This window comes from Choloepus didactylus, chromosome 6 (genome assembly GCF_015220235.1).
Source record: "Choloepus didactylus isolate mChoDid1 chromosome 6, mChoDid1.pri, whole genome shotgun sequence".
Taxonomy (NCBI): Eukaryota; Metazoa; Chordata; class Mammalia; order Pilosa; family Megalonychidae; genus Choloepus; species Choloepus didactylus.
Genome location: NC_051312.1, coordinates 154,660,816 through 154,678,507, shown reverse-complemented (window position 1 = coordinate 154,678,507; position 17,692 = coordinate 154,660,816). Strand labels below are relative to the sequence as shown.

General features: G+C 42.7%; 1 protein-coding gene across 1 annotated transcript in view; it reads right to left on the bottom strand.

Moving 5' to 3' along the window:
* Positions 1-3,254: 3,254 nt before the first annotated feature.
* Positions 3,255-17,692, bottom strand: part of LOC119538817 (beta-galactosidase-1-like protein 2) — a 93,759-nt gene continuing 79,321 nt past the window's right edge. The window contains exons 16-23 of the mRNA XM_037842011.1: positions 17,298-17,447; positions 7,047-7,118; positions 6,499-6,586; positions 5,740-5,827; positions 5,268-5,379; positions 4,530-4,646; positions 4,367-4,430; positions 3,255-3,664 (exon numbers count right to left, since the gene is read on the bottom strand). Of these exons, the coding sequence (XP_037697939.1) occupies positions 3,657-3,664; positions 4,367-4,430; positions 4,530-4,646; positions 5,268-5,379; positions 5,740-5,827; positions 6,499-6,586; positions 7,047-7,118; positions 17,298-17,447 (699 nt within the window). The 3' untranslated portion in view covers positions 3,255-3,656. The remainder of the gene's footprint in view (positions 3,665-4,366; positions 4,431-4,529; positions 4,647-5,267; positions 5,380-5,739; positions 5,828-6,498; positions 6,587-7,046; positions 7,119-17,297; positions 17,448-17,692) is intronic.

Here is a 17,692-nt window from a genome sequence, read left to right as displayed (position 1 = left end):
CACTGACCAGTAGAGCATTTTCACCTAAAGTTGAATCTCGTATTTGAGCTTTCAGCTTTCACTCTCGTCCCACTTCAACCCCTTTTCCACACACATCACAGTCATTAAAAAAAATAATAATAACGCAAATCTGACCATGTGTTTCCCCTGCTAAACTCCCAGTGGTGTCCCATTATTCTGAAGGTGAGGGTCAAGACCCTTACCTGGCCTAAAAGACATAAGTGAGCTGACCACTACTGACCTCTCCAATAAAACCTTGCCCATTCTGTGGCTCACTTATTACACTCCAGTCTTAACTATTTTCTTTTGATTCTACAACACATCAAGGATTCATTTCCCTCCTATGTGGTCTTCCTACACCTGTCACTGGCTGCCACCCATTCCTCATCAAGCTGATGTCTTCAGGTCACATTTTAAGTATCATCTTCTCAGCTAGTCCTTCCCTTACCACCCAATTCTAAATTCTCTCATATACCCTGTCCCTTTTATTAGTGGAGCCACAACTATTAGTAATTAAAGATTCATCTATAACCTTTCATTAAATATCTGCCCCACTCACTTGAGCCTTAAAGCCCATGAGATAATTTACCCATATATGAGTTCTCACCAGTAAAAGCCACCAGCTATTGTAAACCATCAAGAGAAGGTGAACACGTAGATTGATCCAGAGTTTGGTTTTCCTGGGTCGTGTTTAGGATTGAGATGAGAAATTGAGGGTAATTTCATCGAGTTTAGCCAGGGACGTTGGAATGCCCAAATCCCACCCATTACCACATGAGTCAAGAGGCACCCTACAGAAGCAGAAACACAGTACAGCGACTGATGAAGTAAAGTAATATTTTCTTAATGCACCAGTTTGGATGGATTATGCCCCCCAAAATGCCATGTTCTTTGATGCAATCTTGTGGGGGCAGACGTATTAGTGTTGATTAGGTTGGAATCCTTTGATTGAGTGTTTCCATAGCCCACCCAACTGTAGGTTATAACTCTGAAATATTTCCATGGAGGTGTGGCCCTGCCCATTCAGCATGGGTCTTGATTTAACCACTGGAGTCAGGTAAAAAGAGCTCAGACAGAAGGAGCTCAGTGCTGCAGCCAAGAGAGACATTTTGAAGACGGCCATTGAAAGTAGACTTTTGCTACTCCAGAGTTTGCCTGGGATAAACTAAAAGAATACCCCCAGACACCTAGAGAGAAACATCCTGGGAGAAAGCCATTTTGGAACACAACCTGGGAGCAAAGGAAGAAGACGCCAACCATGTGCCTCCCCAGACAACAGAGGTGTTCCAGATGCCATTGGTCATTCTTCTATGAAGGTGCCCTATTGTTGACACCTTAGCTTAGACACTTTTATGGCCTTAAGACTGTAACTTTGTAACCAAATAAACCCCCTTTATAAAAGCCAACCCATTTCTGGTATTTTGCATAACAGCAGCATTAGCAAACCAGAACACTTACCTTAGAATATGACCCCACTTGATGCAGAACTCAAATAACTGGTCCGAATCCCATGAAAAACTATTTTTCCTTAAACTAACTGGACTAGATGAGGCCTCTTCTATTTTCCCCCTAATCCCATACCTGAATCTAATCTCACCCTGATGATGCAAAGAAAGGCTCTTACTCCAGCAGTGGTGGAAAAGTAGAAAGAAAAAAAAGCATTCAATAACTTTATTCTTGGCTGGCATATGAAAAGTAAATAATGAAGAGAAAGACACACACACACACACACCAGGGATGCATCTTAACCACATGTGAAAGAGACATGAAATAAATCCCCACATACCTGATCTTACCTTTCAATCAAGCAATGAATGAGTCAACCCACAAAATCCTTACAGATGAAGGATTGAAAAAGGGGCAGGGAGGATGAGCTCCAAGTTCAGCCTAGAGACTGACTATGGGTATGATGGAAAAACAAAGACAAACAGAAGTACACTGAGGGGCAGACCAGACTAGCTGAGGTGATGGACCACGGTGGGTGTGAGGGCAAGGGAGGGAAAAGGGAGGGGCCTGAAAGATAGAACATGGTTGGGCCCAGGGCATGGGGATGGTTAAATATGAAAAACAGTATTACAATAGGGGAAGCTTCCAAAAGGGAGAAAGCTGAAGGACAGGAAGTGTAGCTAAATGATGGACATGTGCATTCAGTTATACGTCAGAAGTGGATGTCCTGGATCACAAGTCCCAGGGAGTTCGTGGAGCATGGAAAACCAAAATAGGGTAGAAATTACATTCACTAAATGAAAGAGTCTTCTAAAATGGTGGCAAGAGTTGGGTGAATATAGGAAGAATAGCAAGTGGTCATTACCCATATACAGTAAACATATTGGAGGAGAGAAATGTCTTAAAGTGGTCAGATTAAAAAGAGTTAAATTAGTAAATGCAGGTAAAATGAACAAGTTGCAGTGAACTTGTGGAGCAGCAAAGCTAGAAAAAGAAGACAGCAGAATTATTACATTATTGAAACCATTCAAAAGGTTGGAGTCTGACCAAATGGGGCTGAAAACTCAGCTGCGAATGAACAGCTCTGCTTTCTGTGTTTGCTCTGCAACAGGCACCATCTCATGATAGACACCAGGATGAGAAAAAACAGGGGCAGATGTAACAAGCAGCAATTCATGGTGGAGCAAAATCATCCCAGCTGACTTCATCTTAGAAGAAAGTCTGAGGCATATGGAGAAGGTTTATGCAGCAGAAAAGGTGAGAGGAGATGGGAAAGTATTTGAGCTATGCATAAAAGGGGAAATGAAATCCACAAGCTCTAAGTGAGCTGCTGGACACTGTCCATAGCTGCCATTTTTTTCTGCCAAGTCATCTGATCAGTGTATATACTCCCATGAATAGTTCAGTATGCCACATTGTCTCACCTGTTCTACCCTCACCATCACTGCTTGGATGAGAGCTTGTACAAGGAAATAAGGAGCCTGAGACATCTGGCTGGATTGGAGCATTGATGGCAGCCTGCTTCTTAGACAGCTCTCTCTGCTCTTTGCTGATGCTCAGAAGGGTCAAGCCACCCATAAGAGGAGTGGGAGAGGAACAGGAAAGCAACAAGGGCTGGGAGTCAATTGCCAAAAATAGGTGACCAGGAAGTTGCTATCTGATGGTAAAGAGAGACAGAGGATGGGATGGTTGGTTGGCATAAGTCTTGAAGTAGAGTTTCACTTGAGGATAGAAAGAATATTGGGGAGTAAAAGGAAAACCCTTTTAATTTTGCAGCAAAAATACAGCATATATGAACAGCCTGTCATTTCTTGCATTAACTTTTCTATTTTATTTGCTTTGTTGGAAAGGTCATTACTGCTTAAGATTTACATTTGTTGGTTCAGTATTCTAAGCACCTTCCCATTTTTTCAACATTTTATTTGGTGTTAAAACATTTTTTATTGCAGCAATCATAAATGTGGTATACCTTGTGTATTGGGTAGATTTTGTTGTAAGCAACAGAAGCAAATTAGCTAACTTTGCCTAAAAGAGGAATGTATCAGCAGGTAAGGAGGTGGATGGTAGATGCTAAGCAGGCCTTGGGGTAGACAGAGAAGCCAGGTAGCTCCAGTGACCCGGTGTCAGGACCAACAGACAGCTTCCTCATGGCACCACTGTTGAAACCACTCAGCTCAATCAATTTCCTACTTTATCACTCCACTCAAGGTTCAGTATCCTGGAAAAGAAAGTTTGATTGGCTTATTGTGGATCACATCCCCTCCTCCCACACCCAGGAGTTCATGAAGAGTGGGTCATTCTCACCCACCAGGAAGGGCTTGATTAATAGCCCCTCAAAGACTCTACTGATGGGAGAGTGTTTGATTTTCCAAAAGGGAATCTGGAGCCTTCTACCAACAAAAGGGTCAAGGAGCTGGACACAAAAACATGGGCGCTAGTGGCAGGCCCATAAAATCAGCAAAAGTTTCCCTGGATGTAATTGGTCCACCCATTCCTTGCCTGTGGCAACCTAAGAGAAAGTACTAGAAAAAGTGCCTTGGAATTATCTAAAAGGGAAGCATGTGAAAGAGTAGTAGGAAAAGGTAAATTTCAGAAAAGGCAGGAAGTGGAAGATATTAGAAACTTTGTTGACAATGAAACAGGGGATCCAGAAAGCACAGCAGAAAATGTCTGGAAGGAATGAAGGCTGAGGGGTTTGGGGCTTGAGTGGTGGGTTGAGTTGTGTCATCTTAAAATGGAAGATGATGAGTGGAGCTGTGACAGGCATAAGAGAAAATCTGTCTACTATGTAAGAGCAGTGAGGAAGGCTTCCAAATCCTGGGACACGTTGTGCTTTCTGCCTTCTTTATCTCTACCTCAATCAGAAACAGCCAAAAAGATTGGTCACAGATGTTGCAAATTACCCTTGAGAATATCATACCTAGATGAGACTGGTTTGTGAACTGGATGTTCAAGCCAGGATGTAATTCCTCAAACACGATGATCTGTCAAGAAGAAGGTGAGCAGGCCATGAGAACATGCCCTGCCTCTGAGGGCAGGCAGAGTCCAAGAGTCATGGACTGAGAGGTGGGGGAGGGCCTCACCTCATTTCTTCCTTGGTGAAGCCAGGGTCCTGGAAGGTAAAGAGTTTCCTGGGGACCTATTTTCCAGTAGCGTCCTAGGTTTTGTCCATTGATGAATACTATTCCTTTATTCCAGCCCTGGAAAAGATTGGAATGGAGGATTCAAGATCTGAGTGACAAGGAGTGTCATAAGGAGTGACAACTGGTAACCTGGAGAGGTGACTCGGAGCATTCTGTGTGCTCACCCTGGCATGGGGTTGGCTTCACAGCCTCAAGGAGGACACTGATTTCTACTCACCTTCTGTGTCTGTCCCAAGCCAGGGAGTTGGGGGGCTATTTCCCTTTACCATCAAGGATTCTTCAAAACATAGCTAGAGATGTAAAACTTGAGATGTAGCAATATATGTGTTGGAATTTCCCCTATAATATCTCCACTAGAAATGGTGATCGGTTCTTGAAGTCTCAACTCCTTGTAGTAGGTCTGGGGACTGGTGGGTCATTTGCACCAGGCTTCCTGTGGAATGGGTGCTACAGCTATCCCCACCAGTACACGGCACTCGTGTCTCCCGCATTTCCAGTTTAGTTTCCATCTCACCCTAATTAACACTGGGAGAGGGAGTGGCATCCTAGAAGCTGAATGACTGAGGTCCTTGTAGCTTAAATCCCTTACACAGGGCAGGTCTCATGCTACAGGGAGCTTTTTATCAAAGGTCCTCCTGGGATGGGGGAGAGATGGGCTCGAGGAGACAATTCACTAACCTCCAGTTTTATGAAGGTGTCTTTGGGGGGTTCCTCAATTTTCAAGTAACCAAGGAAGAAAGCAGGGCCACTCACTGAAGAGGAGATTGGCTTCCATTGGTTAGGAAGGTCCCTAGGAGAGAAGCCAAGCAGCAAGTGGAAAAGTAGTGCCTCTCTTTACATGTGTCATGTGACCTTTGAGTTAAGTCTTTCCCTGCCAGAGCCTGGAGGCCCCTCGATAGCTCTAGCCCAGGCATATGCCTCACAGGGAGCATCGAATAAAACGAGACCAGGAGGTGGGTGAAGAAGGGAAGGTCATCGTTCTGTGCCGAAACAACTATGATACTTGAAGTCACTTCCTTCCATGTTCTGGGTCTTGAGCCCTCTTCTCTGTATACCTAGGGGTTAATCTGGGCAATCTCTGAGGTTTCTCCTGTTTCCAAATGCTCCCCATCTTTGGTTGATTGCCTTGAGTCAATGGTCAGGCACCCACCTTTCTATGAATTTCATTTTCATATCCAGGCAGAATATTGCAAATCTTCTTAATGGAGAATTGTTCAGATAGATATCCCCAGTTAAACCTGGAGGGGAAGGAGGAAAGGGGGTGCCTAAGAAGGTGAGAGTGATGCAGGATATGCATCAGCTGGGCCAGAGCTCCCCTGAGGGAGAAGAGAGGTTTCTGCAAAACATGACACAGATGGTTTCTTTTGAATGCAGACCTCTTAGATGTGGCTGTATCTTCCACAGTGAGAGCATAGGCATCACTGCAATGCCTGCCAGATCTGGCCAGCACCAGGGTGGAGAGTAGCTCTAACCCTTAGGCAGGTGAAAGCACTCAGGTAGGAGAAAGAAGGTGTGTGTGACTCTGTGCCCAGTGAGCACTGGGGACAAGGAGGGGACAGCAGCAGCCATTGGGATCCAGAGAAGAATGTACCACACTTCCTAGGGAGGGACCCTAACTATTACTCCTCCAGAGGTATTTCCACAGCTTTCTCCCAATGGAGCCCTTTCAAAAGCCTCTTCTCCCAAGAGTCCATGGAGTGCACTGACACTGAGTTGGTTTTACAGAACACACTTGGGAGGAAACTAGGAGCAAGGTCGTTTGCAAACAAGACTTCATCATGTTGCCTCATTAGCTGAGATCTTGCTCTCTTCCATTCTGCATAACTAGCCATAACTGTTCTCCACCTGGGGTAAGAGCGGTGAGAATCTGGTGCCTGGAGATCACAAGCTTCTCCATTCTGGAGCCCACCTTTCCTCTCTTTATTGATATTCGGCCCATAGGCGAGTCTGCCTTGATTCTCTACCAGGATCCTCAGGGTATGGGCGTCCTTGGAGTCCTGTCCAACACAGACCAGCAGAGTGGGTACAACTCAAGCATCTCCTATTGACCCTCTAAGTCTCCCCTGAAACTAAGCCGAGGACATAAGCAGGGTGATCCACAGGACAGCAGGAGGCATCAGAAGAAGCCTTTGTATACCTGCTCCTCCTACTCATCCCCTCGCTCTCTTGGGCCAATCCTTTCCAGGAAAGAGTCATTTGATCATTTTTACCACAGACTCTCCTAGGGCTGATGACCAACCCAGAGTCTCTTGAATAATAAATATCCAAGGGAAAATCCTGCTCACCTAAGGCAGGTCCACTGTATCTAGAGATACACACAGCCCTCCCTCTGCAAGGAGCTGTTCAAAAGGACAGTGGGAGGGAAAATGGAACATTGCAAACTGGGTATGTGGACAGCTGAGCCCAGGGCTAGGCAGCTGCTGGAACTCTTAATCCTTTAACTACTGAATTACATACCTGGATTTTGGGGAGAGTCAGCTGTTTAGTGGAATGATCCAGAACTCCCACATACATTTTATCTAAAAACACCTGCAAAAGAGAGAGGAGAGCTCTATTTGGTCCTCATAAGGAAAGGGAGAACAGGGACCCCGAGAAAGCAAAGAGAGGGGCAATTGTCAGGGAATAATCACCTCCTTGTCTCCAAAAAGCTGACCAGGAGTTCACAAAATCGGTGTAATAGATCCAATTCTGTGAGGTTTTCCCAGATTTTTATCTGAAAAGTCTGCTGTTATTACTATATCTGGTTTGTAAGGATGCTCTGAATCTAACTGCATTTCCCTCCGTTTCCTACCTTGTTGTTTCAGCCCTAGATCAGGCCACTCCAGAAGGCTCTCTGCCTTGGCTACCCAGGACAAGAAAAGGATAACTAATTTGCCCCTTAGACTGTTTGAGTTAGATTGCAACTTTTCAAATGAAATTTGACCAGGAAATGGTAAAAATAAAAACCCACACATACTGAAAACATGAAAAGGTTAATAAACAGAACAAAGAATTCGCATTTTGAGCTTACTAGAGTAATTCCAAAGTTTATATACACTCTAATCATTTATTAAGCATGTACAGCAGGGCTGAAGATTTCCTCGGGAGAAAAGCCACCACTGAGGAACTCAGATCAGGAGATAATGTGCAGAAATAATTAAAATGCACCACAGTAGGTGCTATCTCGGCTCTGTGGAAACACAGAGGAAGGGAGAACAAATTCAACAGCAGTTCCCAGACATGGTGAAGTTGGAGCAGAGGAACCACTGGAAGACCATAAGTAGAGACATGACATGATGCGATTGTTACCTTAGAAGGAAACTTTGATGGCAGTCCCCTGAAAGAGGGATTTAGGAAGGAGAAGAAGGGGGTGGAGGGAAAAGGTAAGAGACGTAAAGTAGGAGCACAAGTTTTGAGGGTCTAGCAATAGTAGAAGCACGATACAAACACTAGACTAAGATGATAACTGCATGGATTGTTTTTGTTTTTGTTTTTTGTACATGAGTGTTCACAGCATCTTTATTCAGAATGCAAAACTTGGGAGCCACTCAAATGTCTATCACTGTTGAATGAATAAAGAAACATAATACATCCACACTATGGATCACTACTCAGCAATAAAAATGAATAAACTATTAATATATGCAATAAATGGATGAATCTCAAATGGATTAGAGTAAGTTAAAGAAAGCACACACAAAAGACTACATTCTGTATGTTTCCATTTATGTGAAATTCTAGATGACAGAAAAGATCAATGGTTGCCCAGAGCCAGGCCTGCTGGAAAAAACACAACTGTAAAAAGAGCACCAGGAACTTTGGGAGGTGATCATTATCATGGTAGTGGCTATACACCCCATATATTTGTCAAATTATCATTGACTTTTTTAAAAATTCATTTTATTGAGATATATTCACATACCACACAGTCATACAAAACAAAGCGTACATTCAATTGTTCACAGTACCATTACATAGTTGTGTGTTCATCACCAAAATCAATCCCTGACACCTTCATTACCACACACACAAAAATGACATGAATAAAAATTAAAGTGAAAAAGAGCAATTAAAGTAAAAAAAGAACACTGGGTGCCTTTGTTTGTGGTGAGATGTGTTTTAGTTACTCCTCCAGGGCAGTAGGTAGAAAGCCAGGAATTGCATGGACTGGACACCGCAGAGCAATCTGACTTTGGGCAAACTTCATACAACACTCATGAATGCGTGGAACAGCTGAGATCTGCAAAATCTCTAAGTTTTCGCAGCCAGGGGACCCGTGCCCCTCCCTCCCAGGCTGAGTCCTGTGGGAGGAGGGGCCATCGGTGCTGGGAATGAGGAGGGAGAACTGCAGTTGTGGCTCTTATTGGAAACTCATTCTACTGATCCAAACTCCAAAAACAGATAGACTGAGAACAGACACCAGAGAATCTGGGAGCAGCCAGCCCAGCAGAGAGGAGATAGGGACAGCAAAAACAGCAAGGAAAACCCAAAAATAAAAGCGGAGACTTTTTGGAGTTCTGGTGAACACAGAACAGGGAAGGGCAGAGCTCATGCAGACACAGGCTCATATGCAAATCCAGAAGGTGAGTTTCTTCCTCTGAAAGGCCAGTTTCTCTGCTCCCTGTATCCTTCCTTAATGGTCCTAATCTCCTTGTCTCTTAGCATTTCAATAGCCCATTAGATCTGCAAGGAGGGCCCTTCCTTTTTTTTTTTTTCTCATCTTTTTCTAAAACAATTACTCTGAGAAACCTATTACAGAAAGCTTCAAAGACTTGCAATTTGGGCCCAGACAAGAGCAAAGCTAACAGAGCTCTGAGACACAAGGCAATAAGTCCAGTGGATGAGAAAATTCACTAAACACCGCAACTTCCCAAGAAAAGCAGGGCATCCCCTCAGAGCCATCTTCCCAGTGGGCAAGAAACACTCCTGCCAGGCACTGGCTCCACAGCCCAGAGCTGCCCCAGACAACCCAGTGTGATGGGAAGTGTTTTCAACAACACACACACACATCACAAAATCAGCCGTGGACATTAGCCTTTCCCACACCCTCCTGGTTGTCCCACAGTTGGGAAGACGGAGCTGTGTGAATTAACATGCCCCATTCAGCCATCCTTTCAGCAGACTGGGAGTGTCCCTACACAGCCCTGAAGCCCAGAACCACCCTGGGGGGACAGCGCTCACCTGTGACATAGCACAGTCATCCCTCAACAGAGGACATGGGGGTGCACAGCTTGGAAGAGGGACCTGGTCACAAGTCCCAGGAGCCATACGCAAATACCAAGGACTTGTGGGTCAGCGGCAGAGACAAACTGTGGCAGGACTGAACTGAAGGATTAGACTATTGCAGTAGCTTTAAATCTCCAGGAACACCAGAGAGATTTGATTGTTAGAGCTGCCCCCCTCCCTGACCGCTCAGACACACACCTCATATACAGGGCAGACAACACCGACTACACACGCAAGCTTGTTGCACCAGTTGGACCCCACAAGACTCATACCCTCACTCACCACAAAGACAAAGTGGGGGAGAACTGGCTTGAGGGGATTAGGTGGCTCGCAGATGCCTCATGCTGGTTAGTTAGAGAAAGTGTTCTCCACAAAGCTGTAGATCTGACAAATTAGAGATTAGGGTTTTAATCAGTCTACAAATCCTAAAAGAACCCTATCAAGTTAAGCAAATGCCAAGAGGCCAAAAACAACAGAAAATTTTAAAGCATATGAAAAAAACAAATGATATGGATAACCCAAGCCCAAGTACCCAAACCAAAAGATCAGAGGTGACATGATACTTGGAGCAATTAATCAAAGAACTAAAGATGAAAAACAAGACCATGGCACAGGATATAAAGGACATGAAGAAAAGCATGGCATAGGATATTAAGGACATGAAGAAGACCCTAAAAGAGCATAAAGAAGAAATTGCAAGAGTAAATAAAAAAATAGACAATGTTATGGAAATAAAAGAAATTGCTCACCAAATTAAAAAGATTCTGGATACTCATAGTACAAGACCAGAGGAAGCTGAACAGCGAATCAGTGACCTGGAGGATCACAGAATGGAAAATAAAAGAACAAAAGAAAGAATGGGGAAAAAATAAAAAAAATCAAAACGGACCTCAGGGATATGATAGATACTATAAAACATCCAAATATAAGACTCATTGGTGCTCCAGAAGGGGAAGAGAAGGGTAAAGGTCTAGGAAGAGTATTCAAAGAAATTGTTGGGGAAAACTTCCCAAATCTTCTAAACACTATAAATACAGAAATCATAAATACCCAGCGAACTCCAAATAGAATTGTGTCGGTTTGAATGTATTATGTCCCCCCAAATGCCATTATCTTTGATGTAATCTTGTGTGGGCAGATATATCAGTGTTAATTAGATTGTAATTCTATGAGTGTTTCCCATGGAGATGCACCCCACCCAACTGTGGGTGATGACTCTGATTGGATAATTTCCATGGAGGTGTTGTCCTGCCCATTAAGGGTGGGTCTGAATTAAATTACTGGTGCACTATATAAGATCAGACAGAAGGAGCGAGCTTGCTACAGCTGAGAGGGACACTTTGAAGAAAGCACAGGAACTGCAGGTGAGAGACAGTTTGAAGACAGCCATTGAAAGCAGACTCTTGCTCCAGAGAAGCTGAGAGAGGACAAATATCCCAAGTGCAACTAAGAGTGACATTTTTGAGGAACTGCAGCCTAGAGAGGAACATCCTGGGAGAAAGCCATTTTGAAACCATAACTTTGGAGCAGACGCCAGCCATGTGCCTTCCCATCTAACAGAGGTTTTCTGGACACCATTGGGCACCCTCCAGTGAAGGTACCTGACTGCTGATGTGTTACCTTGGATACTTTATGGCCTTAAGACTGTAACTGTGTAACCAAATAAACCCCCTTTTATAAAAGTCAATCCATCTCTGGTGTTTTGCATTCTGCAGCATTAGCAAACTAGAACACATTTTGGTACCAGAGAAGTGGGGTGCTGGTGCTGCTGAGTTTGCAAATACCAAACATGTTGGAATGGCTTTTCAAATGGATAAGGGGAAGATTCTGGAAGAATTGTGAGGAGCTTGTTAGAAAAGGCCTAAACTGCTTTGAAGAGACTGTTTGTGGAAATATGGACTCTAAAGATACTTCTGACGAGGCCTTGAACAGAAATGATGAATGTGTTGTTGCGAACTGGAATAGAGGCAATCCTTGTTTTAAAGTGGCAGAGAATTTGGCAAAATTGAGTCCTGGTGTCAGATAGAGGGAAGAATTTGAAAGTGAAAACCTGGAATACTTAGCTGAGGAGATCTCCAGACTACATGTGGAGGACATACCCTGGCTTCTCCTTGCAGCTTATAGTAAAATGCAAGCAGAGAGAGATAAACTTAGAAATGAATTCTTGGGTTCAAAGACACCAGAAGCTGATGGTTTGGAAAATTATGGCCGTCCTGGGGGTGGAATCCCAGAAGTTACAGCCCTACGTGAAGATTTAACCAAACACGGAAGTTCACCGCCATTTCAGTACAAGCCAAGCTTGGAAATGGAGTTATCTAGAAAGGATTTGTGGAAAGTCCTATTGTCTGATGGCTTTGACCCCTGTGTGCTTCATGCAAAGCCAACAGAATTTTTGCAAGATCTTTACAGACAGAGCCACTGCCGGTCTGGACTGGAGGAGACAGACAAGGAACAAATTGAAGGAAAAATTTCTTCAAAAACAGAGCCATGGAGGTTGAGGTCTGGAGTCAAGAGGCCTTGGGCTAGGAGAGCGGAGTGGCCCACACACATGGAAAGGGTGAGTTTGCCCTGGAGGTCGAGAGTGGGCATTCCACCTCGATGCTCTGGAAGAGTTTCGCCACCCCAGGTCCCAAAGAGGGTGGAGCACATTCCCAGGGAATTGGGGAGAGCCTGGCTGCCACACCACTGTTCTGAAGGGGTTGAGTGTGTCCCCCAGAGATGGAAGGGAATTCGGGTGCTGCCCTGATGTTTGAGGAGGGTGGGGCCAAGAAGTTGGTCTCCCCAATGTGTGGATATGTTGGAGAACTCACCCCAGCGTTTGGAGAGGAAAGGGCTGCCAAAAAGGCACTCAGGAAGGGTTAGACTCCTGCTCTCTCAAGCCACAAGTATGCAACGTCATTCTGTAAATGACTCACAGACTTTGAAATCTAATGGGAGTTTGTCCTGCAGGTTTTAGGAACTGTTTCGGTCCTGTGAACCCTGTTTTCCTTTCAGTTTCTCCTTATGGCAATGGGAATGTATATCCTATGAATGTCCCTCCTTTGTATATTGGAAGCACATAACTTGTTCTAAGTTTACAGGTCCACAGTCAGTGGGGAATTTTGCTTTTTGACAGACTACACCTGTAACTGATTTAATGGGATCTTGTACTTAACTACTGTTACTGAAATGATTTATGTTTTTTGTGATATTGTGAAGGGGTGAATGTATTTTTTATATGGAAAGATAATGTCATTTTGGGATCCAGGGGGTGGAATGTGCCAGTTTGAATGTATTATGTCCCCCAAAATTCAATTATCTTTGATGTAATCTTGTGTGGGCAGAGGTATCAGTATTGATTAGATTATAATTCTTTGAGTGTTTCTGTGGAGATGTGCCTCACCCAACTGTGAGTGATGACTCTGATTGAATAATTTCCATGGAGGTGTTACCCAACCATTCAGGGTGGGTCTGAATTAAATTACTGGAGCACTATATAAGATCAGACTGAAGGAGCAAGCAAAGAGATCCAATCAGTCATCAAAAAGCTTCCCACAAATAAATGCCCAGGGCCAGATGGCTTCACAGGGGAATTCTACCAAACTTTCCAAAAAGAACTGACACCTATCTTACTTAAACTCTTTCCAAACATCGAAGAAAATGGAACACTAGGTAACTCATTTTATGAAGCTAACATCAATCTAATACCAAAACCAGGCAAAGATGTTACAAAAAAGGAAAACTACAGGCCTATCTCCCTAATGAATATAGATGCAAAAATTCTCAACAAAATACTTGCAAATCGAATCCAAAGACACATTAAAAAAATCATACACCATGACCAAGTGGGGTTCATTCCAGTCATGCAAGGATGGTTCAACATAAGAAAATCAATCAATGTATTACAACACATTAACAAATCAAAAGAGAAAAATCAAATGATCATCTCCATAGATGCTGAAAAAGCATTCAACAAAATCCAACATCCCTTTTTGATAAAAACACTTCAAATGGTTTCATATGGAAAATTCCTCAGGATGATAAAGAGCATATATGGAACACCCACAGCCAGGATAGTATTCAATGGTGAGAGACTGAAAGCCTTCCCTCTAAGATCAGGAACAAGACAAGGATGCCCGCTATCACCACTGTTATTCAACATCATGCTAGAAGTGCTAGCCAGGGCAATCCGGCAAGACAAAGAAATAAAAGGCATCCAAATTGGAAAGGAAGAAGTAAAATTGTCATTGTTTGCAGATGATATGATCTTATATCTGGAAAACCTTGAGAAATTGATGGTACAGATACTAGAGCTAATAAACAGATTTAGCAAGTAGTGGGATACAAGATTAATGCACATAAGTCAGTAATGTTTCTATATGCTAGAAATGAACAAATTGAAGAGACACTCAAGAAAAAGATATCATTTTCAATAGCAACTAAAAAAAATCAAGTACCTAGGAATAAACTTAACCAAAGATGTAAAAGACCTATACAAAGAAAACTACATAACTCTACTAAAAGAAATAGAAGGGGACCTTAAAAGATGGAAAAGTATTCCATGTTCATGGATAGGAAGTCTAAATGTCATTAGGGTGTCAATTCTACCCAAACTCATCTACAGATTCAATGCAATCCAAATCAAAATTCCAACAACCTACTTTGAAGACTTGGAAAAGCTACTAATCAAATTTATTTGGAAAGGGAAGATGCCTCAAATTGCTAAAGACACTCTAAAAAAGAAAAACAAAGTGGGAGGGCTTACACTCCCCAACTTTGAAGCTTATTATAAAGCCACAGTTGTCAAAACAGCATGGTACTGGCACAAAGATAGACATATTGATCAATGGAACAGAATTGAGAATTCGGAGATAGACCCCCAGATCTACAGCTGACTGATCTTTGATAAGACCCCCAAAGCCACTGAACTGGGACATAACATTCTTTTCAACAAATAGGGCAGGGAGAGTTGTATATCCATATCCAAAAGAATGAAAGAAGACCCCTACCTCACACCCTACACAAAAATTAATTCAAAGTAGATCAAAGATCTCAATATAAAAGACAGTGCCATAAAACTCCCAGAAGATAATGTAGGGAAAGATCTTCAAGACCTTGTATTAGGCAGCCACTTCCTAGACTTCACACCCAAAGCACAAGTAACAAAAGAAAAAATAGATAAATGGGAACTCCTCATGCTTAGAAATTTCTGTATCTCAAAGGAATTTGTCAAAAAGGTGAAGAGGCAGCCAATTCAATGGGAAAATTTTTTTGGAAACCATGTATCTGACAAAAGACCAATATCTTGCATACTTAAAGAAATCCTACAACTCAATGACAAGAGTACAGACAGCCCAATTATAAAATGGGCAAAAGATATGAAAAGATAGTTCTCTGAAGAGGAGGAAAAATAAATGGCCAAGAAAAACATGAAAAAAATGTCCAGCTTCACTAGCTATTAGAGAGATGCAAATTAAGACCACAATAAGATACCATCTCACACCAGTTAGAATGGCTGCCATTAAACAAACAGGAAACTAAAAATGCTGGAGGGGATGTGGAGAAATTGGAACTCTTATTCATTGTTGGTGGGACTGTAAAATGGTTCAGCCACTCTGGAAGTCAGTCTGGCAGTTCCTTAGAAAACTAGATATAGAGTTACAGTTCGATCCAGCGATTGCACTTCTCAGTATATACCCGGAAGATCGGAAAGCAGTGACACGAACAGATATCTGCACGCCAATGTTCATAGCAGCATTTTTCACAATTGCCAAGAGATGTAAACAACCCAAATGTCCTTCAACAGATGAATGGATAAATAAAATGTGGTATATATGCACGATGGAATACTACACAGCAGTAAGAAGGAATGATGTGAAACATATGACAACATGGATGAACCTTGAAGACATAATGCTGAGCGAAATAAGCCAGGCACAAAAAGAGAAATATTATATGCTACCACTAATGTGAACATTTAAAAATGTAAAACAAATGATTTATAATGTAGAATGTAGGGGAACTAGTGACAGAGAACAATTAAGGAAGGGGGAATGACAACCCAATAAGAACAGATAAGCTATAAAGGGTAAATTTAACATTCCGGGAATCCCCAGGAATTACTATGGTCTGTTAATTTCTGGTGGGTATGATAGGAACAAGTTCACAGAAATGTTGCTATATCAGGTTATTTTCTTGGAGTAGAGTAGAAACATGTTGGAAGTAAAGTAGTTATCTTAAGTTAGTTGTCTTTTTCTTACTCCCTTGTTATGGTTTGTTTGAAATGGTTTTTTTTATTTTGTTTTTGATAGAGTTGATTTAAAAAAAAAAAAAGAATTAAAAAAAAGAATTAAAAAAACATGCAAAGCCCCCTTGAGGAGCTGGTGGAGAATGCAGGGGTATTGGGTTTCCCCACCTGGATGGTTGCTGATGTGCTCACAGACATAGGGGACTGGTGGTTTAATGGGTTGAGCCCTCTACCACAAGACTTGCCCTTGGGAAGACTGTTGCTGCAAAGGAGAGGCTAGGCCTCCCTACGATTGTGCCTAAGAGCCTCCTCCCAAATGCCTCTTTGTTGCTCAGATGTGGCCCTCTCTCTCTAGCTAAGCCAGCTTGGCAGGTGAAATCACTGCCCTCCCCACTACGTGGGATCAGACACCCAGGGGAGTGAATCTTCCTGGCAACGTGGAATATGACTCCCAGGGAGGAATCTGGACCCAGCATTGTAGGATGGAGAACAGCTTCTTGACCAAAAGGGAGATGTGAAAGGAAATGAAATAAGCTTTAGTGGCAGAGAGATTCCAAAAGGAGCCGAGAGGTCACTCTGGTGGGCACTCTTACGCACAATATAGACAACCCTTTTTAGGTTCTAATGAACTGGAGCAGCTAGCACTAAATACCTGGAACTATCAAACTACAGCCCAGAGCCCATGAATCCTGAAGACGATTGTATAAAAATGTAGCTTATGACGGGTGACAATGGGATTGGGAAAGCCATATGGACCACACTCCCCTTTGTCTAGTTTATGAATGGATGAGTAGAAAAATGGGGGAAGGAAAACAAACAAACAAACAAACAAAGGCACCTAGTGTTCTTTCTTACTTTAATTGCTCTTTTTCACTTTAATTTTTATTCTTGTTATTTTTATGTGTGTGGTAATGAAGGTGTCAGGGATTGATTTTGGTGATGAACACACAACTATGTAATGGTACCATGAACTGAATGTATGCTTTGTTTTGTATGACTGCATGGTATGTGAATATATCTCAATAAAATGAATTAAAAAAAAAAAACTCAATCAGTTCCCATAAGAGTTTAGTGGGCACCTTCCCCAGGGCTGTTTCATATCGTGTATTTTAGCATACATAAAAAATATTCCATGGAAGGGACAGAAGCTAAAGAAACAGTGATAATGTTTGGAAGGTCATAAAGAGATTTAATCATCATGTAAACATTCTCCTCAGTAGCACAGTTGAGTTATAATAGCAGGGAAGTGGTGCTGGGACCTGCCCATTATCTCCTACCTGTCCCCGGTCCTGAACATGGTCATTTGAGGAGAGGAGGCCTCCACTGGTGGTAATGGAAGTCTCATACAGTGTGTATCCAAAAGATTGACCACTACCTTGATTCACAGACAGTTTCTCCATGCTGATTGGCTTGGTCGATTTGACTGGCTGTGGTAGAGACAAAAACAAAAACCAGGATGAAGTTTCAGGTTAGTGAGAATAAACTCAGAAAGCCCCACCCAAAGCCCAGTTCACCAGAGGAGTGGTCCCAAGAGTCTGGGGAAAGGAGCATAAAAAAAGGAATATGTAATGATTGATGTCCATGCCTAAGCACTGCGTGTAAAATGCCCTTTTGTTTCCCAAATCAGCCTCATGTTTCTCTGTATGTGCTAGCCAGGGAAGGCATTGTATTT